Genomic DNA, 21,721 nt, shown 5'->3' with positions numbered 1-21,721 from the left:
TAACGCGTGCGTGCATGCATATGTTATTCAAGCTTGCGGCTGCAAGAGTGAGTTCAAACCGACGTCGAGACGAAAAACTCGTGGTGTCTTTTTGTTTTTTTTTTAACACTAATAGTTACATATTAATAAAAAAAATGTATTGCATTTCGTTTAAGTTTTTCAAATTTGAAACATTCAATTACTGTTACTATTGAACCATAATAAATAATAAATATATAAATATTAATATTAATCAATAAATATTTAAAAGTAAAATTAAATGATAAACTAAAAGGAATAACCAGAAGAAAGCCAGATCAATTTGAGTAAAAATAGGAGAACAAAATGTGAATAGACTTTGTACAGCGCCTCACGTGATGCTTCCGTGGCGTAGCTAGTAGAGTGCTTGACTGCAAACTGTGAGGCGCGAGCGGTTAGCGGTTCGAATCCCGCGTGCGGCGACCAAGATGTTTTTCTCAAAATAGTAAGTTATTGGGTTTTTATATTTATAATTTGTAATTTGTACACTCATTTCAGTTCCAATTTGAAACCACCCATGTGCTCAATTAAAGGAAATTAAAATAAGGTGACAAACAAGAACGAAAAAAAAAACAACACAAAGGCCGTGGCGTCACAGAAACAACCGGGTATAATTCCGAAGCCCGAAAATAGATTTTTGTATTTTCTGAATTTGAGAAATTTTTTTTTTTATTTAAAAAATATTTGTCTATATTTAAAAAAAACCGTATTTCTATTTTTTAGAAAACCTTTATTTCTAAATTCTAAGAAATAATTTTTTAATTTCTAGCAAAATATTTCTAAATTGCAGACTATTTTTTTTTGATTTTTAGAAAAAACGTCTTTGATTTTAAAAACCTACTTTCTTTAATATAGACAAAATCGCCAGTAAAGCAAATTCATAGGCGATTTTCTAAAACCAAGGGCGATTTCAGTCGATTTTTTTTTTGGGTGAAAGCTGATCCCTGTCCGCCTTTGTTTAGATATATTTTTCTCATTTCCCTGCTCCGCTTATCTTTTCCGCAAATTCACAATTCGCTGCATTTCCGCAGCCTGGCTAAGGGAAATGTTTCCATAGTTGTTCGTGCTATCCTATACCCACCATTGCTGTTGTTGTGCAAGGTTATGAATGAAAAGCTTTTTTTAATTAAGCTTTGGTCGAGCCCTCGGGTCGTTTTCACGATTGCCTTCAATGCTCGTGTCCTTAATGCTCTTTTCACTGAACATTTTCTAATGAGAGAAGTAGGAAAAACATGGGAGAGGTTTCGAGGAAAAGGTAGGTGTATTATCATTTTTAAAATTTATTATATAAATGAACTTCTCCTAGAAAATAATATTTTAATCTTAATACTAAAAACTTTTCCTAAGCCAGCAGTACATTCGAAAGTAACCAAGATTTTGACTTACAGATGTCTATTTTTCATCTTTTCCAGACTTCATAAATCTACTCGACAGATCTACATTCTGGTTTCAGTCTTAGCTAGTAAAAAAAGCTTTGTGAGAAGAGCGCAAGGGAAAGTTAAGGAGAGAGCTGAAATAACTGTTATAGTGCCTTATGGCACGATCAGCTGTGAATTTGGTCAAGCAAAGCAAGAAGCCTTTTTGCAAGCATCCTTCCGAAGCAAGGGCGAGCGAGAGAGACAGCTAAGCGGGCGGTTTGAAGGCGGCATGCAAAAAACAAAGAGAGAGTGAGAGCGCAAAATAAGTGCTACTGCTGTGTGCGTGTTGCGATCGCAGCGTCGATCGCTGCTCATAAATAAAAAGCCGCATCGGAACCACTTTGCCAGCCAGTGTGTTTTTTGTCGCTGCTCCGTGGTCGCTCGCTTTTCTTCCAGTGTTCCCTAGTGTTTTCCCAGAGATCCGCTCCAATCCGATCCGAGCCGAGATTTAAGTGAACCACGCGATCGAGTGCCTTGTTTAACAAATGCATCTGAAGCGGACGCATTAAGTCGCGACTAGTTATATAAAGGGCGCAACAGACAAAAATCGGAAGATTTCCATAAATTAATTCGCCAACTACTTGAACTAATTTGCCTACATTATAGCTGGCCAAAATGAGTGCCGAGAGGTAATATAAAAAGTCAAATCAAAACAAAAACATTGAATATTCGTGCATTTGTGTGAAACACTGTGTCCACTCATCAGCATTTTTTGCGAATTTACTGTCTGGCCAGCTAAAAATACCCCCCTCGACTTTAAACCCCAGCAACCGAAAAACAAGTTTTCGGTTCTCTTCACGCAGTTTTGTGCATTCGTGTTGCTAGGGTTCAGCCAGAAGGTTTTGAAGTACTGCCGATGCGAGATTAGGGACACTTCTTTGGGCCCCCTGTCGATAAGGGGTGTTTCAATGCCAGCTAATTGTCGATTTCCCCAAAAAACTACGAGTCTTATCTATACACCACCAACTGCTAGTCAGATCTGTCTATAAGTTTCGTGTCCAAAGTGCTCTGTGATCAGCGAAGTGGTCCCGAGGGAAAGATTTCCGTTACCTCAGAAATGATAATAAATAATTTGCTTCGCTATATATTAGTTCCAAGGGAAGATTAGATACGGGGGTATTTACCAGACAAAACACGTGTTGATTGAAAACAAAAGTACATTTCTTCGCGTTCAGCTAAATTTATTGACTTGGAATGTGCATTGTTTTGAAATGTGTATGGGCATTATTTTTAGCTTATCAAATCTCACGATGATTTGAAATATTTCTAGGCTGATTACCACATCAATCAACAAACATTTTTCATGCCTTAATTGAATGAAAATTGAATTGCTTCCTTTGGCACTTTAGGTCCTCCATTTTGCATGCATTAAATAGAAATATTGATTGATTTGGAATTACTCATCAGAAGGGGGTGGTGAAATTCTGGTTACTTTTACGCACTTCTTGGAACTTCCCTAATTGGATTGGTTAACCTCACCATTAATTGGCGATAAGCCTAGTGCTTTCGTTTTAAATTACCCTTAACCAGTTACCGAGATTCGTGCTCCTATCTTATCTCGGTTTTTGGCATCTGGCGTGGCAATTAAATTCAGTTTAGTTATTACGTATACGCCGGGTAGGCCGGAACCACCATGCCAACCAGTGATGAAATTAATCCTTGATTGGGTGCTGAACATTGGAGATGGCGCCATCAGCTGACTGAGCTCACCCTCTTTTCCACACCGATTGCCTCAATTAAGCAAAGTCATTTGTTGACTGGCCATTCGATTGGTTGCCACATGCTCCCAGATGATTGTTTTATTCTAGTGTGTGCCGATATGTGCTATAAATTATCTAATTTGTGGTGTCAACAGTGGGTGAGCAGTTCGGTTTATAGAATCCATACAGTCGTGCAGGCGACTTTTTCAATTTACACATCAGCATATTGATGGGTAAATAAAATGACATGGACTTCAGACACGCCGATTGAATGTGATTCGAAAGTTTACTCTAGAAGTTTATGGATCATTAGGAGCTTACTAATATATAAGTATAAATTGAAGATTTCTTAAAGTTAGAGTGCGTTTCATTGTTCGAGTAACTCTAAACCTGTTTGTTTTGGTACATTGAACCGTTGACTTTATCTTTTGTACTTCCTCAATCCATCGCAGACGATTTCTAACAGCGATACTGCCATTTTATTGATATTGTTCATGTCTAGCAATGTGAAATGATTTGTTTTTAAAAAAGTATTGCCAAAATCTGATTGTTTTGACTAACTTTTTAACATGCATATCACGATTAGGCGTCTTATGGAGCTATCAATGCTATGGGTAAGTTTTAGATGTCCAAGGTTTCAAGTTTATAGATCAATGACAATGCTAAGGGGAAGTTAAAAATATTTTAGGCCTATAAATGCCACTTTATTGTATTGTTTTGCAAAAATTTATTTGGTAAACTATGCCAAAAAAATGTTATATTGTGAATATCATTTATAAAAGAAGAAAGTTTTATTCGGTTCATTAAACGTGACTCCAAATTGACCTTGGCAAGCGATAAAAAATACATTAACATTATTTAAGCAGTTGAAAAACCAGCAAAACAAAAGCTTTAAAACGAAAGAGAGAGAGAAAGAGAGGGAGAGCAAAACGCTGTCAGAAAACATTAAAAATCGCAAAATGTTTTTGTTGTTTCTTATGGTTTTCTTATCGTAGCGCCAAAACAAACTCAGCTGGTTTTTAAAAAGTGACGTATTACTGCTCCCGGGCGGTTTGTTATCACTCTAAAAGTTTTTTTGTTTTTGCTATGACTCAACTATAAATTGCCCGGATTAAAGTGCAACGAAATACGGAAAAAGTAACAATGAGAATGCAGGTCGTATTATTTGAGTGGCGTGTGAAAGGGTTGCCCTATAATAGCGATCCGAAACGGTTCCCAAGTGGCCATGAAATTGCCAATAATTGCGGATCGTTAAGCCCATTAAGCTGCAAAAGTGTCGGAGCACCTTGACAATAAATGCACCTAATAATGGAATTTTTTTTATATTTCCCAATATTTGTAGATCACAACTTTTACGGGCCTTAATATTGGTTAGGCAATCTTATCTGGGTGTGAAATCGATATTTTATTATTTTATTACAACTCATTAGCAAAGAAGACTATAATTAATTAGCGCGTTTACCGTTTAGATTATAGTATTGGGTATAAAAATCGCCTCAGTATTATGATTTGATTTCTGATTTCTTACTGAATTTTTTTTTTTCTCCCAAATAGAGATGACGAATACCTCAAATTTGTGCCCCACTCAAAGTCGTATCAAGTGGTTCCAGGAGCTGAGTTTCAGTGCAAACTGGGCAACCACAATTCCAGAAAACTTTCGACCATCGATGAGCAGGATGATGATGTGGCCAATCGGAGGGGTATGATGCACCAGGTGAGTTAACGATGAACATAACAATATAATATAGGTAATATAAATCTTTGTTAGTGATTTCTAATTTCTATAGTCATATTAATTTGTCCTTCAATTAAGTGTGGGTTTTTCCTACTTGATTCCCTTTTTAAAGATCCATATTTATACTTGACAAATATCAAAAGTAGGCTCATAATCTTGTCAGCCGCTTGTCGAACATCGGACATCTCTGAGGTTTCGCTTGTTCGTGCGTGACAGATACTAAATATTCCGTGAAGGACAAAATGATAAGATACGCAATTGAACTTTCTTCGCGGAATGATTAGAAAACGCTTCTGTTCGGGGGCTACATGTGGCGGACATGTGACGGAGCCCCCGGGAATTGAGTGGAATGAAATGGCAGCGAATGACACGAAATGTCATTCAATTTCAGGGTGTCGTCCATGTCCATGGCTGGCGTCACAAATTGAACTATACATAGTAATATTTAGTAATCAATGGGCAGCGGTCACAGATCGTTTGTCACTATCAGCGCAAATCAAAATAAAGTTGTCCGTGATGCAATTGCAACTTCAATTGATGGCAATTGCTTGGCGGTCACCATTGATGATATCGGGCGATTCGATTAAATCAACCCGCGCATGGGCATATAAGAAACCATTAATAAATAGAGCTAAAACAAAGATTTTTCATAGTTATAAATAATAAAAAAAAAGTTTTTTAATCACTCAAATTCCCTTTTATTCAGATTTTGGCCACTTGTGCCGTTCTTTTACTTTCCGCTGGCTGTGGAATGCCCATTGGATTTTCGGCCATCTTGCTGCCCCAATTAATGGATACAAATAGCACTGAGATCCCCATAGATTTGGATACGGGTTCTTGGATCGGTAAGTTTAACTAGATAAATCTTAATTGCAAATGGAAACCCCTTTAACTTTTTCTTTATTCCTTCAGCCAGTGTCCACAGTTTGGCCACTCCTTTTGGTTCCCTGCTTTCGGGACCCTTGGCGGATTATTTGGGCCGCCGCAGGACCCTAATCCTTTCGGTTATTCCCCTCCTGCTGGGCTGGAGCACATTGGCGATTGCCAAGAGCCTCAATGTGGTACTCTTTGCGCGGTTCCTGTGCGGATTTGCAACCGGAATTCTGGGTGGACCCGGACAGGTGAGTGAAAACCCAATGCCACCGGTTCGTTCACACGGAACACACATAATGGCCGAAAAACCCGGAATACTCGGAGCCGTACGTGATTGTCCGAGTGACCCATTAACCGTAATCGGCGGAGCCTTGAACTCCCCACAAATGGGACTCCCGTGGGGAACGCAAAAGAGCAGTCGTGACAGGTCGTAAATTGGCCACTTGACGCTTTGTATTCTATTGTCCCGGCTTCTCTGGTCGGTTCCATTGTGTCTACAGCCGGCGCTGTTTATTTACGAGTATCTTATGGATATGTCCGTGACTTATCTTGCGGCCAAAGTGATAACGATATGGTCGTCGGCGTCATCGCTCCCGGACTTTAAATGGCCAGCGCATCATTTGCATTAGTAAAAGCGAAATAAAAAGCAAAAGCTTTCCGCATTATACAAAGTACGCGTAGTAGTTCCGGATTCTTGACCTTAGTCTATAATAACGTGGATGCGGCTTATGGGGGCTTTTCGGAACGGGTGGAATGGGGGCTTCTGGACATATGGATAGATGAATGGGTGGCTCACGGGTGGGCGTCGACTTGTTGCGCGTGTTCCCCCCGCCAGTTTCGTTTTCATTCATTAATGGGCTCGCTGACTGACGTGATTTACGATTTTATGATTACCATCCAAGAGTTCCCAGAGATTAAGATGTTGATGCCTTTGTGACCCTCAAATATATCAATTTGTTTTGTCGTTTGGCGAAAGTTCTAGCTGGGGTGAGGATTTATCTTGTTTTGGATAAATAAAGGCAATATAATTAAGATGTTTATCCCTTAGTAACTGTTATTTGAAAGTTAGGAAGCTTCAAGAACTAAGTAAAATCTGAATTGGGGAAAGTTCTTCGAACTGATAAGGATAATTATAAATGTTACACACAAAAAAAAGCACGTCGCCGTAAAATCGATAAGTCCAGGTAATTTTCTGGTTATTCCTACTCATATCGTTTTTACCTGAAATATTCATAAAATTTACATTAAATAATATCATTTTACCGAATTCTCTCTCTCGGAGATTCTCTTACTTCGAAAAAGAGCGCAAGAATCAATATGGCGAGCAAAATGACATGAGTGGAAGCGAGAAAGACGTATTCGAAATTCGAACTGACGTACTTCGAAAGCATGTTTAGTATAATGTTTAGTATAAGTTTTGGTCGACCATATCACATTTACCTGGCCCCATATCAAGTTAAAAATGATCTTAAAAAAGGTCAAATTGACCTACGATTCATATCGAGTTTTTTTTGGGTGTACCTCTGATTCAGTTTCTAATAAAAATTAATAAATAATTTTCCTTACCCATTTTCAAGGTCTACATTGCCGAAACTGCGGAGCCCAATTTAAGAAGTCTGCTGATCGGTGCTCCCTACGTGGCCTACTCCTCGGGAATCTTGCTGGTCTACTCCCTGGGGTCCATGATGTACTGGCGGAGCGTGGCCTGGTGCGCCAACATCCTTCCCCTGCTGGCCATGGTGTCCATATCCTGCATCCCAGAGACTCCTGCCTGGCTGCTTCGCAATGGCCATGAGCAGCGCGCCCTGCAGGCACTGTCCTTCCTTCGGGGCAGTGAAATTAGTGCCCAGAACGAGTTGAACGACATGAAGCAGCGATTGGCCAAGGAGCGAGTGACCACCAGGACCAATGAGAACATCTTCCAGCTGTGCTGCCAAAGGGTGGCCATTAAGCCGCTGGTCATCGTGATCGTCTTCTCCCTGCTGCAGATGTTCTCCGGCACCTTCATCGTGATCTTCTACGCCGTCGATATGATTTCGGAATTCGGAGCCGCCTTCGATTCCAAACAGGCGGCAATTGGAACGGCAGTTGTCCGGGTGATTTGCTGCATGATCTTCTGTGTGATCCTGATCTTCGTTCGCCGCCGTAGGATCATGATAGTGTCTGGAATCGGTTCGGGCCTGTTCTGCTTAGTGTTGAGTGTCTACCAGTATGCCAGACACGGTCAGCCCAAAATGTCCTACGACGTTTTGGTAGGAGGCGGTTGCCTCTTGGGTTACATTATCTTCAATACAGCACTGATGGTAATGCCGGGCATCATGATTGGTGAGCTATTCCCGGCCAGGATCCGCGGCAGGACAGCTGGCGGCGTGTTTGCCTCCATGAACGTGGCTCTCTTCATCTTCGCAAAGAAGTTCCCCGCCCTGCAGGCCATGCTCAAAATGCGCGGAGTCTTCCTGGTCTTCGGAGTGTCCAGTTTCCTGCTCACCGCCTTCATGTGCATGTTCCAGCCGGAGACGAAGGGACGCAGCTTGGAGCACATCGAGGACTACTTCAACGGGAACAACTGGCTGTGGTTCCGGAGGGATCGTGGCTATAAGACGGTCAACTTGCAGCCCCTGCAGCCGCTGAAGGAAAATCGGGGGACGGACGCATAATGCGGGGGGTATTAGCATTAAATCAGGTCTTAGCTTAGCTAGTTTTAGCCATACTCGTAGTTCTAGCCGCAGTGCCTCGTAGTCGTTGGACTCGCTCGATTTTCCAGTGCTCCCCAGTTTGGCCACTCAGACAGGGAATCCTCAAATGTTAAGTTTATTAATTCCAATTGTGATCGCTATGCTTTAAATTGAGTGTACCTAATTGTTAAATAAAATTATGATTAGGAATAAAAAAAGTAAAACATTAATCGCATTTTCCTGTTTTGGGGGTTTTAATGGGTGCCAAAAAAATTCAGTCTCAGCGATATTGTCTTTGCCAATAAACCAATCTTAAAGTAAACATAAGCAACCGTTCGAAGGCCCAAATTATTGCTTTCCAAGTTCCAACAAAATTGTATCGGTCAGCATAATTTGATCTTCAGCTTTTATTGTAAACAAAAGTAAGAGTTCTGGAAAATCAAAAAGAAAAGCTTCTGGCCGAGGTTCGTAGAATTAGATTTTGGAATTAAGAAATTAGTTTATTTCGGATTGAAGCTGCGATCGTTCGATGAATAAAGTACAATTTTTAAGTTGTCTTGATGTAATAGTAAGTGAGGTGAGTAAAATAAATAAATTCATTTGGATCCTCAAAAGATTTCAAAAGCACTGTTTTTAAAATAATACAGATTTAAACATTCATGTTTAGGGTATTCATAGAAAATTTTAACGGACATTTATCTTTTCAACCCGGAAAAAATACTGTCATCATCTCTTTGGCGCCTTCGAAGGTTATTTTTTGTACATCCGAGTACAGTCACTCTAATTTGGCGGGAACAACAAAATGAATAGCGTGAGTTGGAAATGTATTAATATTTAATAAATAATATATTAACGAATAATAAAATCTTAAAGGAACTCAAAGCTAAGATTGAAAGCTGCGCTCGCACGGCGGACACCTTCACGCGTCTTTACTACGCCTCCGTGGACAACCGACGCCATGTAAGTTGAGATCCCTGGAATGCCGGCATTTTCGTGGAAAAATGAAATAATGGAATTCGATCCCCTACAGCAAATTGGTCGCCTTTACCTGGACAACGCGACCTTCAGCTGGAATGGAAACGGGGCCACCGGTCGCGAGATGATCGAGCGCTACTTCCTGGAGCTGCCGACGTCCAGCCACCAGATGAACACCCTGGATGCTCAGCCCATTCTCGATCAGGCTGTGGCCAACCAGCTGACCTACCTAATCCTGGCCAGCGGCACCGTCAAGTTTGCCCATCAGCCCGTCCGCAACTTCCAGCAGACCTTCATCGTGACGGCCGAGAACGACAAGTGGAAGATTGCCTCCGACTGCTACCGCCTGCAGGAGGTGATGGTCTGATCTCGAGCGGCCAAAGGATTCCTCATTTGTTATAATTACAGCTAGGCTAAAGTTCTTTAACCGTAACGAGTTTATTCACATTTCTAAGCGCTTATAAATGGATGGACTATCTATTTGTCTGCCTCTGTCTTGGGCTTCTTGGTGGCCGGCTCGTCGGCGGGCAGCTTCTCGGAGAAGATGGCCTTCGGCTGGGTCTGCTTGTAGGCCGGGGCTATCCAGTAGGGATTCTCGGCCGCATCCTTGGCGTACTTCAAGATGGCCTCCCTGGGATCCTGGTCGTCGTCCACCCGCTTGCTCAGGCCAAGGTTGCGGATGACGTAGGAGGAGAGAGTGCCGCCGGAGCTGGCCACTCGGCCGCCCTGACCGCTGGTGATGGGCAGGTCGGGCCGCTTGGACTTTACGGGATCCAAGCGAGCTTTCTCCATCCTCTTGCGCGAGGTGCGCGACTTCTCCTGCCTGAACAGGGGCAGAGCATGCGGCGTGATGATCTGCGAGACTCCCACCATTTCCATGGGCTGCCGCTTGCGATGCGTCTTCACCACGCACAACTTGGCGCCTCGGATGCTGCGCGTTTCGTCGTAGTAGCATTTGATGGTGCCATTGCCGCAGCTCACGAACAGTTGGTTGAGTTTCGGGTGCCACAGGGTCTTCACCACATGCGAGTTGGCCACCGGAATGCGCTGCACTTCCTCGTAGGTCCTGGTGCTGTAGAAATACAGATTGGCCTCCGTCTGACCCTTGGGCAGGGATTCGCCGGTGACCAGCATCCGATCGTCCGGACTGAAGCAGCAGTCTGTGGTGTCGTAGCGGGAGAACAGGTTCGTCCAGGTGTGCAGCGGCTTCTTGAACTGCCGCAGATCCCAGAGCTTCATGGTTTCGTCGTTGCTCCGCGTGGCCAGCTCCTGTCCCTTGTAAGAGAACACAATGGAGGTGATCTCGGAGCCCTTCTGATGCGCATCCCTCACGCAGTGCGTTGTGTTCACGTACATTTTGCGGGTGTCCCAGGTCTGAATGGAACCATCTACACATCCAGCTGCTATCAGTGTGGCGTCCCGGTTGAAGTTGCATGAAGCCGCGTTGGTGCGCAGGCCTCCCTGTGCCCGCGTCTTGATCACCTGCACCTGCTCCTTGGCCTTCAGTCCCTGCCAGATGCGCAGGGTGCCATCCAGGGCTGCGGTCAGGAACTGCTCCCGGTTGAAGGGATGCCAGCAGCCCGAGGTTAGCTGCGCCACGTGACCCTTGGTGCGCGACATGTCCGAGATGTACTGATCGCCCTTGCAGCACTCCAGCTTCTCGAAGCCATCGCGATCGAGCACCTTGGCCTGGGCGTTTCCGGAGATGACCAGGATCATGTCGCCGGTCACGGAGTACTGCAGCGAGCGTATGGGATGGTTCTCGCACGGCTGCAGCTGCCGGAAGCTGCGCATGCCGGAGTCCATGCCGGCAAAGTCCCAGAAGCACATGTCGTAGTCAATGGAGCCGGAGACCAGGCGGGCGCCCGAAGGATCCCCGGCCAGGGCGAGCACAGCCCGGGATCCGTGCTGCATCTGGACCTCGTGGGTGTAGGGTATGCGCTTTACGAGACTCTGCTCGTCGTCCGAATCCTCATCGGAGGAGTCATCGTCGGAATCTTCCTCTTTCGAAGCCTCCTTCGTGGATTTGTCAGTATCTGTGGCTGCAGCTGGAGGTAGCGGACCTATTACGTCCCCCTCCTCCTCGGCCTCCTCCTCCTCCTGCTTAGAATCCTCCCTCTTCTTGTCCAATCCCGGGCGGGTTATCCTGGCCTTTTCAATCTGCTCGTTGATGTCGAACACTTGGGCCGCCTTGCGTCCGAATCCACTGATGCCCATCACCTCCTTCAGGTGCTGGCTCTCCAGGTCCTCGGCCACATCCTCGATCTGCCGAATCATCTGCTGTTTGTCCATCTTCTTGAATCCTCCTCCTCCACTTCCACTGGCTTCTGGGGATTCCTTGGCATCTCCTTCCTCGGCGGTTTCATTGGACTTTGGCTGGGCGGGCGCTTTGTTGATGTTCAGCTGAATTTTCCCGAAGGAGATTTTACCACGTTGCATGGCTTCTTAAGTTGGTGGAATTAATAAATTACAATTTTTTCGACTTGTTCTCTCGGAGGAAATGCGGCTTTTTTTGTAAACAAAGTAATTGTGTGCCCGTTTTACAGATTAAACTCGTATTTGGTATTTTATGGTATTTCCTTAAAAATAATTGTAAAATTTATGAATAAGATTAATATAAAAATAAATAAAATAAAAAAAAAAACGTTAAAAATAACAAAAATTTTTAAATTTTTTAAATCTAAACTAATATTAAGGCCAAAAAATGCTTCAGTATTTTGCCCCCATCAAATATACCGAATATACTGCCAGCTGCAGCCACACTCTGTTTTTGCTGTGTTTTTTGCGGCGTCTAACCTAAAATTAGGCGCGCAGTGTTGTTTTTTTGTCGGCCGGAGTTTTTTGCAAATTGTGGACAATTTCGCAAGGCGGCGTAATTTATTGTTATTCTATTTTGTTACAACGAGCAGCAGCCGAAGCGCAGAATGACGGACTCACTGGAGTACAACGACATAAACGCCGAGATGCGCGGTGTCTTGGTGAGTCGCAAATTCGCCCAGAATCTTGGCACATTTCGTCTGACTGGGATTTTCCCTCCCTTTTTGCACTACGAAGTCTTCGGGACGCCTCAAGCTGACCGACCAGAGCATCATCTTTAAGAACACAAAGACCGGCAAAGTGGAGCAGATCTCGGCGGAGGACATAGACCTGATCAACTCGCAGAAGTTCGTGGGCACCTGGGGACTGCGGGTGTTCACCAAGAGCGGGGTGCTCCACCGCTTCACGGGATTCCGCGACAGCGAGAACGAGAAGCTGGGCAAGTTCATCAAGGATGCCTACCGGCAGGAGATGGTCGAGAAGGAGATGTGCGTCAAGGGCTGGAACTGGGGCACCGCCCGCTTCATGGGCTCCGTTTTGAGCTTCGACAAGGAGTCGAAGACCATCTTCGAGGTGCCCCTGTCGCACGTTTCCCAGTGCGTCACCGGCAAGAACGAGGTGACCCTCGAGTTCCACCAGAACGATGATGCGCCAGTTGGTCTGCTGGAGATGCGGTTTCACATACCCGCCGTGGAGTCGGCCGAGGAGGATCCGGTGGACAAGTTCCACCAGAACGTGATGAGCAAGGCCTCGGTCATCTCGGCCTCCGGAGAGTCCATCGCCATATTCAGGGAGATCCAGATCCTTACGCCTCGCGGTCGCTACGACATCAAGATCTTCTCCACCTTCTTCCAGCTGCACGGCAAGACGTTCGACTACAAGATTCCCATGGACTCGGTGCTGCGGCTCTTCATGCTGCCGCACAAGGACAGTCGGCAAATGTTCTTCGTGCTCTCCCTGGATCCGCCCATCAAGCAAGGACAGACGAGGTATCACTACCTGGTCCTGCTGTTCGCTCCCGATGAGGAGACCACCATTGAGCTGCCCTTCTCCGAGTCCGAGTTGCGCGACAAGTACGAGGGCAAGCTGGAGAAGGAGATCTCCGGGCCGGTCTACGAGGTGATGGGCAAGGTGATGAAGGTGCTGATCGGCCGAAAGATCACCGGACCCGGCAACTTTATCGGACACTCTGGCACGGCGGCCGTGGGCTGCTCCTTTAAGGCCGCAGCTGGTTACTTGTATCCCCTGGAGCGGGGATTCATCTACATCCACAAGCCACCGCTGCATATTCGCTTCGAGGAGATCAGTTCGGTGAACTTTGCCCGCAGCGGCGGCTCCACGCGCTCCTTTGACTTTGAAGTCACGCTCAAAAACGGAACCGTTCACATTTTCTCCTCCATCGAGAAGGAGGAGTACGCCAAGCTCTTCGACTTCATCACACAGAAGAAGTTGCATGTGAGCAACATGGGCAAGGACAAGAGTGGCTACAAGGATGTCGACTTTGGCGACTCGGACAACGAGAACGAGCCGGATGCCTACCTGGCTCGCCTCAAGGCGGAGGCCAGGGAAAAGGAGGAGGACGACGACGATGGCGACGACTCGGATGAGGAGTCCACGGATGAGGACTTCAAGCCCAACGAAAACGAGTCGGACGTGGCCGAGGAGTACGACAGCAATGTGGAGAGCGATTCGGACGACGACAGCGATGCCAGTGGCGGAGGTGGAGATGGTGACAGCGATGCCGCCAAAAAGAAGAAGGAGAAGAAGGCCGAAAAGAAGGAGAAAAAGGAGAAGAAGCACAAGGAGAAGGAGCGAACAGTAAGAGTAAATCATGAATATTCATAGAACAATCTAACATTTCTTTTTTTTCCAGAAAAAAGCCACCAAGAAGAAGGACACCGGCAAACCCAAGAGAGCAACAACCGCCTTTATGCTCTGGCTGAACGACACGCGCGAGAGCATCAAGAAGGAGAACCCCGGCATTAAGGTAACCGAGATTGCCAAAAAGGGCGGCGAGATGTGGAAGGAGCTGAAGGACAAGTCCAAGTGGGAGGAGGCGGCGGCCAAGGACAAGCAGCGCTACCAAGACGAGATGCGCAACTACAAGCCTGAAGCAGGCGGCGGCAGCGACAACGAGAAGGGTGGAAAGGCGACGAAGAAGCGCAAGACAGAGGCTTCTCCGTCGAAAAAAGCAAATTCCTCCGGCAGCGGCTTCAAGAGCAAGGAGTACATTTCCGACGATGATTCCACCAGTTCCGACGACGACAAGGCCAAGTCCAAGGACAATGAGCCCGCCAAGAAGAAAAGTAAACCCACATCCGATGGCGATGCCAAAAAGAAAAAGTCCAAGAGCGAAAGCGAACCGGAGGAGAGCGAGGAGGCCAGCAATGCGAGCGATGAAGATGAGGAGGATGAGGATGAGGAAGATGAGGCCAGTGATTAGGCCCTTCTGAACACAAAACACAACATAATTCCATATACCAGCCTCACACACCCATGCCCCAAATCTAGTTTACATTCGCCTAGTTTAGTTAAGTGCTGCCTGTTGGATACAGACCAATATGTTTTTTTGTTTAATTAAAACTCAACAACAAATCGAGAGCTCAAGTAATTAAACAGAATTGATAATTGCTCATAATGATTGATACTTATCGGTTATTTTTTCGGATGACTTGCTCGCGCAATGGCCAAAATGACGGCATACGTCAGTCGTTAATCGTTTTTCAGAGTCCATAGTTATGGCCACGTTGACGCACCTTTTCCTTTGGATTGGGCTGTGGTACATTTCGCAGGCAAGTAGTCCATTAAGCTGGCTGGGATTATATACCGAACTTTCGCCCCACATCAGGTCCACGGAATTGCCAAATTCACAAACATTGAGTGCCTGAGTGCCGATGAGAACTTTACCAGCATTTCTTTGTGCCGACTGTACGCCGTGAAAAGGGATGTGGTGGAAATGAGTTTGAGGGCCAACATACTACGGTGGCCAAAAGGTCGAGTAGCGGTAAGTTTGAGGCTTATTCCCAGCGGTAGCAACTTAATAACTATCCATTTTAATAAGCAAAACATTCGATTAATTTCTTTAAATTTATATTTTTGAATAACTAAGTAACTAATTGAAGTTTTAAGAACTATAAACATTTTCTATCTGATTGTGCACAAAGTGGGCACTTATAGACGGCGACGGTTGGTCAGCTGACGTTGTTGACGGACTTCCTGGCCATTAGCCTCGATCCTCGCCTTGGCCAGCAGATCCTCAACATCGTCATGGAAGTCCTCCTTCTGAGCGTTCAGCTTTGCTTTGGAGGAAATACCGGTAGCAGACTCATTGTTAGGCGTCTTGGATATTCTCGGTTTGCGTTGATTGCGGCGATTAAGGATTCCAGACGACTCCATTGACATGATGTTCTTCTTTGCCAGATCGTTAACGGATTTATCCAAGTGCAGCTGGGTGGTGGCCTTTGAAATGCCCATCTGAATCTCCTCCGAATCATCGTTCACGAACATCAGGCTGTCCACGGGACTGGAGCCACTGGACAGATTTTGGGCGGATGTGCGAAGAGAGGCGGTAGGCGAATCAGTATCCTCCGAAGCCAGGCCACCAGCTCCTCCTCCAGTGGCGTCCACCAAGTCGTTGGCAGTCACAGGGTCCGGCAGAGAGGTACTCGATCTTGACCAGAGATGGGACATAAAAGGCAGCACTGTGGTTTGACTACGGGCCAAGAGATGAGTCACCGACGAGAAGGCGTCGCTCAGGAGCTTGTCCTTGCCCCTGTGCAGGAAGTGATCGATCTGCTCCTGCCGCTTGGCCAACATCGGACGCAGGATGGCGTCGAATATCCAGACATTGGCTGACGGAGCAGACAGGACGATCCACAAGACTAAAAGGAACTTGGTGGGCATGTAGAGCGGCAGCCACGACAAGAAGATGTCGGCCAGCACCTCGAAGGTGACCAGAAAGGCGTAGACTATCCAGTACTTGGCCCAGGCCAGGAACTCCTCATCCCCGCTGTTGAGTGTCTTGTAGGTGTGCCATGCCGGTCCCAAAGTGCCATAAACGAAGAACAGGAACCTCGATATACAGCTAAAGAAACACATTTCAAGGATAATACTTCTGTCTTGATCTAAATTGTATTGGTCTGCCCGAAAATGTGTTACTTTTACGGCAATTCCGAATTTAATGCATGTGGTAAAAATTTGGCAGCTCACTATCGATGTATGCACAGAAATCTTTTCGTTATAAACTGTGTTGAGGGATCTATAGCTAGATTATAAGTGTAAGGCAAAGCCTGTTATTCGTATGCTATGATATCATAGTAATTTTACAGGTTTTTAAACTTAAAATATTAAACAATAAGTTGAATATAATAAGTAGACATCCGACATTTCGGCAAATCTAATTACCTATAATTTAAAATCCTATTAATTTGTTTTTCTGTTCATATAATAATGATAATATAATGATTTTTCTACAGATGCGCATGCAGTTGTTGAAGAAGGCCAGTGGATACAAGCCTTTTCTATATAATATCTGCCAGTCGGATGTGTGCGAATATCTGGAGAAACGGAATCATCCCTTTATAAATATCATTCTGAACAGTTTCGGCAATAAAACCAATGTAAACAAGTGTCCAATTCCAGTAAGTTGTATTTAAACCTCTTAATCTGTAAAATATTTTCAGTTTTACAAGTTTTTCTAGCCCGAAATTATTTTAGAGCACTTTCGCTTCCCTTTGAAGGTCTTAGATATGATGCCCCTGCCATCTGGAGACTATGGACTATTCACCACCTTCAGTTTCCATCAAAAGGAACTAGCCCAGGTTAAGGTGTATTTCACACTTACCGAATATCGCTAAAGGCACACAAAACACATGACTCGGTTATTTGTAATAAACATCAGTCGCGGTGCAATAAACCAATTAATAAATTTGCCATAAATTTGTTAACTGACCGTTAAAGAGCTTTCCGATTTGATTATCCCTTTTGTAAACGTAATAAACGGATTTTAATTAAAATTATTAATGAGTGCATTTTATTTGAATTTAATATATAGATGGTTCTTACACGTGGGAAATAATTTTGATTATGCGCCTTTGGCTGTTTCAAGGTTAGGATCGTTGGCTTCTGATTCAGATCGATTTTCGGCCGAAATTTCTTTCACACACAGACCCAAAAAGACTCGAAAATACATTATGACCCTGCCCAAAGAGCTGAACGCTCATGACATTTTGGATAGGCATTCAAAAAGCCATCAAGAAAAGGTTCCCATACCATTCACAGAAATTTCGGCAATTGAAACCGAAACTCCGAATCAATTGTAATTGTGTCTAATAAATGAAATGTTGACGGAAATAACGCAGAAAATAATGGAGTGGCAGAGAGGGGAACGTTACGTGTGCGATTGTAAAAGGCAAAAATCACAATTACCAACATGCATGCATAATTAATTTGTGGGTCAATTGCAAAAACTTGAACTTCCATTCAAGTGGCTTTGGCTCTGAGCTCCACTGGGGTGTCATCTTTGGTTTGGCACATCGCCTAGGAAGTAATTTTTTGTGGGATTTCGGGATTTGCATAAATGCCGCCAATTAATTTTGTTATGCAAATTAATGACAATCAATTAGCGATGCGAGACAAAGCCGATTTATTAATTGCACATTATTATTATTGTTGTTTTCTTCTTATTTTTACAAAATATGTAAATGTAAATACTTATTTCGCACTCTGTTGTGTTCTTCTCATTGATGTTTTTTATCGATGCTGACAATGGCAATGCGCGCTTTATCGCTGATTAACCCAAATTTAAATGGAGCTTACCCCAGGCACTCAGTCTGAGAAGTGAGAAAACTTCGGCCAAAGGCTAAGGAACTGCGGTTCAAAGCTAATGACACTTCGATGTGGGTGCAGGCAGCTGATGGAATTATCGTTTAATGTAAATAATTAAGGATTGTACTGGAAGACTCATTGTGCCTGAAAAAATTAGAATTATAAAGATGACAAAATGTAAATGTTATTTTTTAAATTATAATATACCAAACTTTTAAGTTCAAAGCTATTTTTATGACTTAGATAATATAGCTGCAATTTAACAATCACTAAATTATATTTGTTTAAGTATTGAATAAAATAAAAAAAGGTTTGCGTTTCTGGCAATTATTTTAATGCGCTAAACAAATCCCCTTCCTGTTAAACAAAATTAACGCTTATTGTTATTTATTGTTCGGTTTAATCAAATTAAATACAGGAAATTAATAAAGTAATAAATGTTTTTTAAATGATATACTCCTTTATTGGTTCTAACGTCTGTGCTGACCCCCATCGCGATGTTGTTAAAGCCCCAACGAACTGAATCGGATCGCCGAAAGATCATCGATATACAAAATTGAAACAAATTGCTTTACAATGCGGTGACGAATGCGTCATTTACATTGCGGCTGTTATTGCGAATTTGCTGAGTTTCGGATTTTGATCAAGATTAATAGTGTGCTAATTGCATTAAGATTGCTGCCAGCAGCATTCCTCAGAAAGCCGCAACACGCGTTTTCTACTACCGCAGCAAGTTTGTTGCTTCAGTCTTTTGTTTTTATCCCCGCCGTTCTCAATTAATCAGCTGCATCCCCACGAAAAAATCCGTGTAAGTGTTCTGCTTTGCTTTCAACAATTTATCGGACACAATTTTGTTCGCCAATTTGTAATTACAATGTGGGCCATTGGCCAACAAATTGCTACTGATCGGATCGGATCGGATCATCGATTCCTGGCGCCGATCCATGAATCAATTAACAGGCCCCGTCCTCTGGCATTGAACTTTTCTAATTGAAGATTAATGGAAAGTCACGCCGGAATGTCAGCTGCTTCTGTAAACTTCCCAAAAATGAATCACATTTTAGATTTCGGATAATCCGATCAGATCAGATTCCGCATTTAATCAGTGACTTTTGCAAGGGCATAAAAACAAACAATACTAGAGTTCAAGAATTTACACGGTATGACCTTAGTGGATTCTGCTGTTGTATCGACGAGGTGGATATGCTTTCTCTTCTTGATCCCCTATTCTTTGGGATAGATACTCGATGACATTGTGCATTGAATCACGGTCCAGTCTGTCCAAATTGTATGCTTGATGACACCGCTGCTGGCATTGGTCGGCTTGATCCCTTTCGATTTCGGCCATGAGATTGGAAAGCTCTCGCTTTAATAGATGGTCATTCACCCGGGGTCTTTTTATCTGCTCATCCTGATTCTTTGGCATGATTGTTTTCACCAGTTGCGTTTGTATAAGACTGCGGAAAAGATTCCTTCCGAGTGTTTGATGCCAGCGATCACCTTGATCGAAGATTGGCTCTAACATACCCATAATGTAGTTCTTGATTATATTAAATAGCTGATTGGTGCTGTAAGGGGCACTAAACCAGAGGCATATGGACAGGATTAGCTTGAGAGCGCCGTAGAATTTCAGTCCACCTATTAGAAAATCAGTGAAGACACCAAATGCCTGCAGCAGTGCGTAGATCACCCAGTATTTTAGCCAGAGATCGATGAAGTGCCGTTGTCCATGGCCAAAGGCCCTCAAGGTGTTCCAACCGGGAAGGAGAGTTCCATAATATATATATATCAGACGCAACATATGTCCGAATTTTTTAGCAGCTCTTAATGGTAAATACTATAGAATACAAAATAGGGAACTTACAAAAAAAAAGATGAATTTGTTTTCCCTAAATGTATGTTTGATAAGCTTGGAATATGTGAAGGGAATCATTTGGGCAGACGTTTTAGTCAGAGATTGTGGGATTTATGAGTTCTTTATTTGTTAGCCATCAAATTTAATAAGCAATCGGTTCCAGTACTCTGGTTTCCCACTGAAAATGGTTTATAATGATTGTGCTAACATTCCGAAAAAAAACCGAAAGACAATCAAATAATTCCTTGTCACTTCCTAGAGTTGCCTCGCGGAGCAATCAAAAAATCTGCGGCCAGCACTTGGCCATCAGTGGCAACGGTTTAAACCGGGCTAAGTGCCTGGGGGCTTTGCCTGCGGCTTTCGCAAGACCAGGAGCCAAAAACTAAAACCATGGGTATCCGCGTGTGTGCGCCTGTCTTTAAGCCAGCTTTATGCATATTTATAGATTTGTTTGGCCGACTAACAAACCAAAATAAACTAGAAGAGCGGTGGGGAGAAAGAGACCCAGTTTATGGGCCAGATTGTATTAATGGCGGCGCCTTTTTGGCCAAAGCGACGCGAGTGCCGTTGGTCCATTGGGCATTCGGTAGTTGGTAGTCGGTTCGACCTGACATAATGGAAATAATAATATAATCGATTCGGCTGCAATTTTGTTCAACTTGTTCAGCCTGTCTGCCCCTTAAATTTACGAACATTTCTTCAGTTTAAATCGGGACTCTGTTTACTCGCTTCACTTGTTCGATACTCCTTTTTATATTCACCCCATCTTAGTTCAACCAGATTAGTTTTGTTTGTTAGGCTTATTACATCACATAAATAAAGCAAACGTTTGGTTTGACAATTTCGTAAATATTTCGTTGGCGGATTTTAAGATTTCCAAACAAAGTAGCGTGAAGTGTTGAAAATTATGCAAATTTTTTATGGCTTTTCTTTGTTTATATTTGTAGAAATATTCGGGCGAAGAGGCACACATAAATATTGAGCATCCCAGCTGGGATGTATTTTTAAATGGGTTTTTGTTTCTTTTTATGTCTTTTATGTATCATTTGTGTACGTTGACGCCTCGTTAACGGTTGCCATATAGTTTTGTGGGAGAGTAGCGGGGATTCCAAGCTGGATCCGATGATCTGCTAACCTTTTTATCGGAGATTCGTTTCTCAGCTGCGGTTGCCCAACGCTCCATCTTTCTCCACCTCTTTCGGCTTCGGATTTTTGGGTTATCGATGCGGGCAGATTGACATTGACCCTTTGACTTGACACGGATTAATATATATATGTGTGTGGGGATGGGCCACGAAAAACTTATAATTTGATTAATCGCCCAGCTGGGGAATTACACTATCTTCAATGACCCACAGACAGAAAATTTTAGTAAAATGTAACAAAAACATCGACTCATCCAGCCTCTTCCCAGGAAAAAAACTCGTTCAGGGTTCAACAATTTTTGAACCTGACAAAGAGCGAGAACAATTGCTAAAAAGCCAAGAGAAAATGTGTCAAATAATATTTAATGCATGCGATGTCAACTCAAATGCAATGCACTGTGAGAAAGGCAAGACTTGGCCAATAAACCGCGCAAATTTAAGGTAATGTAAACAAATGCAAAGTAATTAACACGAAATCCGCATAAAAGTAATGAGTTCAATTGCCAAAACGAAACCTGTTCGGCAACGCTTAAAGATCGGTGATTAGGGGGAGGCAATGGGATTGGGGGTGCCCATGGGTTGGAATTCACAGCTCATTAATAGATGGGTATCTCTGAGTTCGAGTTAAATGTCGCCTGAAATGTTACACTCAGATATGGGATCTGCATGGGCTGTATGCCGCAT

General features: G+C 43.7%; 7 protein-coding genes and 1 long non-coding RNA gene across 8 annotated transcripts; 5 read left to right on the top strand and 3 right to left on the bottom strand.

Moving 5' to 3' along the window:
* The first annotated feature begins 276 nt into the window (after positions 1–276).
* LOC138912541 (uncharacterized) lies at positions 277–684 on the top strand. The gene is made up of 2 exons (XR_011418088.1): positions 277–463; positions 517–684. It is a non-coding gene; the product is annotated as an uncharacterized lncRNA (long non-coding RNA).
* Positions 685–1,797: 1,113 nt separating this feature from the next.
* Positions 1,798–8,594, top strand: pippin. Its single transcript, XM_017147482.3, has 5 exons — positions 1,798–2,065; positions 4,691–4,850; positions 5,578–5,716; positions 5,784–5,992; positions 7,322–8,594. The coding sequence occupies exons 1-5, from the start codon at positions 2,052–2,054 to the stop codon at positions 8,399–8,401; spliced, it is 1,602 nt and encodes a 533-aa protein (XP_017002971.2). The 5' UTR covers positions 1,798–2,051; the 3' UTR covers positions 8,402–8,594.
* Positions 8,595–9,142: 548 nt separating this feature from the next.
* On the top strand, positions 9,143–9,874 carry Nxt1 (NTF2-related export protein 1). Its single transcript, XM_017147628.3, has 3 exons — positions 9,143–9,230; positions 9,293–9,379; positions 9,450–9,874. The coding sequence occupies exons 1-3, from the start codon at positions 9,222–9,224 to the stop codon at positions 9,759–9,761; spliced, it is 408 nt and encodes a 135-aa protein (XP_017003117.3). The 5' UTR covers positions 9,143–9,221; the 3' UTR covers positions 9,762–9,874.
* On the bottom strand, positions 9,814–11,911 carry LOC108061448 (gastrulation defective protein 1 homolog). Its single transcript, XM_017147627.3, has one exon. The coding sequence runs from the start codon at positions 11,831–11,833 to the stop codon at positions 9,872–9,874; it is 1,962 nt and encodes a 653-aa protein (XP_017003116.2). The 5' UTR covers positions 11,834–11,911; the 3' UTR covers positions 9,814–9,871.
* A 257-nt stretch (positions 11,912–12,168) lies between these two features.
* On the top strand, positions 12,169–14,810 carry Ssrp (structure specific recognition protein). Its single transcript, XM_017147622.3, has 3 exons — positions 12,169–12,372; positions 12,449–14,029; positions 14,085–14,810. Exons 1-3 carry the CDS (start codon positions 12,319–12,321, stop codon positions 14,652–14,654), a joined length of 2,205 nt encoding a protein of 734 aa, XP_017003111.2. The 5' UTR covers positions 12,169–12,318; the 3' UTR covers positions 14,655–14,810.
* Positions 14,811–14,873: 63 nt separating this feature from the next.
* On the top strand, positions 14,874–17,178 carry LOC108061377 (uncharacterized). Its single transcript, XM_017147497.3, has 4 exons — positions 14,874–15,003; positions 15,060–15,215; positions 16,687–16,851; positions 16,912–17,178. Exons 1-4 carry the CDS (start codon positions 14,950–14,952, stop codon positions 17,065–17,067), a joined length of 531 nt encoding a protein of 176 aa, XP_017002986.1. The 5' UTR covers positions 14,874–14,949; the 3' UTR covers positions 17,068–17,178.
* Positions 15,285–16,483, bottom strand: LOC108061376 (receptor expression-enhancing protein 1). Its single transcript, XM_017147496.3, has one exon. The coding sequence runs from the start codon at positions 16,307–16,309 to the stop codon at positions 15,383–15,385; it is 927 nt and encodes a 308-aa protein (XP_017002985.3). The 5' UTR covers positions 16,310–16,483; the 3' UTR covers positions 15,285–15,382.
* Positions 17,179–19,095: 1,917 nt separating the features above from the next.
* LOC108061384 (uncharacterized) lies at positions 19,096–19,969 on the bottom strand. The gene has a single exon (XM_017147506.3). The coding sequence runs from the start codon at positions 19,836–19,838 to the stop codon at positions 19,206–19,208; it is 633 nt and encodes a 210-aa protein (XP_017002995.2). The 5' UTR covers positions 19,839–19,969; the 3' UTR covers positions 19,096–19,205.
* Positions 19,970–21,721: the final 1,752 nt, after the last annotated feature.

This window comes from Drosophila takahashii, chromosome 2R (genome assembly GCF_030179915.1).
Source record: "Drosophila takahashii strain IR98-3 E-12201 chromosome 2R, DtakHiC1v2, whole genome shotgun sequence".
NCBI classification, from domain to species: domain Eukaryota; kingdom Metazoa; phylum Arthropoda; class Insecta; order Diptera; family Drosophilidae; genus Drosophila; species Drosophila takahashii.
Note: the sequence above shows the minus strand (reverse complement) of the source record. Positions and strands in the feature narration are given on the sequence as shown.

Excerpts from the sequence above, each read along its gene's own strand:
- pippin (XM_017147482.3), top strand. Across the intron at positions 4,851-5,577 it reads GGAGGGGTATGATGCACCAG|ATTTTGGCCACTTGTGCCGT; the intron begins GTGAGTTAACGA and ends CCTTTTATTCAG. Across the intron at positions 5,993-7,321 it reads TTCTGGGTGGACCCGGACAG|GTCTACATTGCCGAAACTGC; the intron begins GTGAGTGAAAAC and ends CCCATTTTCAAG.
- Nxt1 (XM_017147628.3), top strand. Across the intron at positions 9,380-9,449 it reads CCGTGGACAACCGACGCCAT|CAAATTGGTCGCCTTTACCT; the intron begins GTAAGTTGAGAT and ends GATCCCCTACAG.
- LOC108061448 (XM_017147627.3), bottom strand. The coding sequence starts at position 11,833 with ATGCAACGTGGTAAAATCTCCTTCGGGAAAATTCAGCTGAACATCAAC.
- Ssrp (XM_017147622.3), top strand. The coding sequence starts at position 12,319 with ATGACGGACTCACTGGAGTACAACGACATAAACGCCGAGATGCGCGGT. Across the intron at positions 12,373-12,448 it reads CCGAGATGCGCGGTGTCTTG|TCTTCGGGACGCCTCAAGCT; the intron begins GTGAGTCGCAAA and ends TGCACTACGAAG. Across the intron at positions 14,030-14,084 it reads ACAAGGAGAAGGAGCGAACA|AAAAAAGCCACCAAGAAGAA; the intron begins GTAAGAGTAAAT and ends TTTTTTTTCCAG.
- LOC108061377 (XM_017147497.3), top strand. The coding sequence starts at position 14,950 with ATGGCCACGTTGACGCACCTTTTCCTTTGGATTGGGCTGTGGTACATT. Across the intron at positions 15,004-15,059 it reads GGCTGTGGTACATTTCGCAG|GTCCACGGAATTGCCAAATT; the intron begins GCAAGTAGTCCA and ends GCCCCACATCAG. Across the intron at positions 16,852-16,911 it reads TAAACAAGTGTCCAATTCCA|CCCGAAATTATTTTAGAGCA; the intron begins GTAAGTTGTATT and ends AAGTTTTTCTAG.
- LOC108061376 (XM_017147496.3), bottom strand. The coding sequence starts at position 16,309 with ATGTGTTTCTTTAGCTGTATATCGAGGTTCCTGTTCTTCGTTTATGGC.
- LOC108061384 (XM_017147506.3), bottom strand. The coding sequence starts at position 19,838 with ATGTTGCGTCTGATATATATATATTATGGAACTCTCCTTCCCGGTTGG.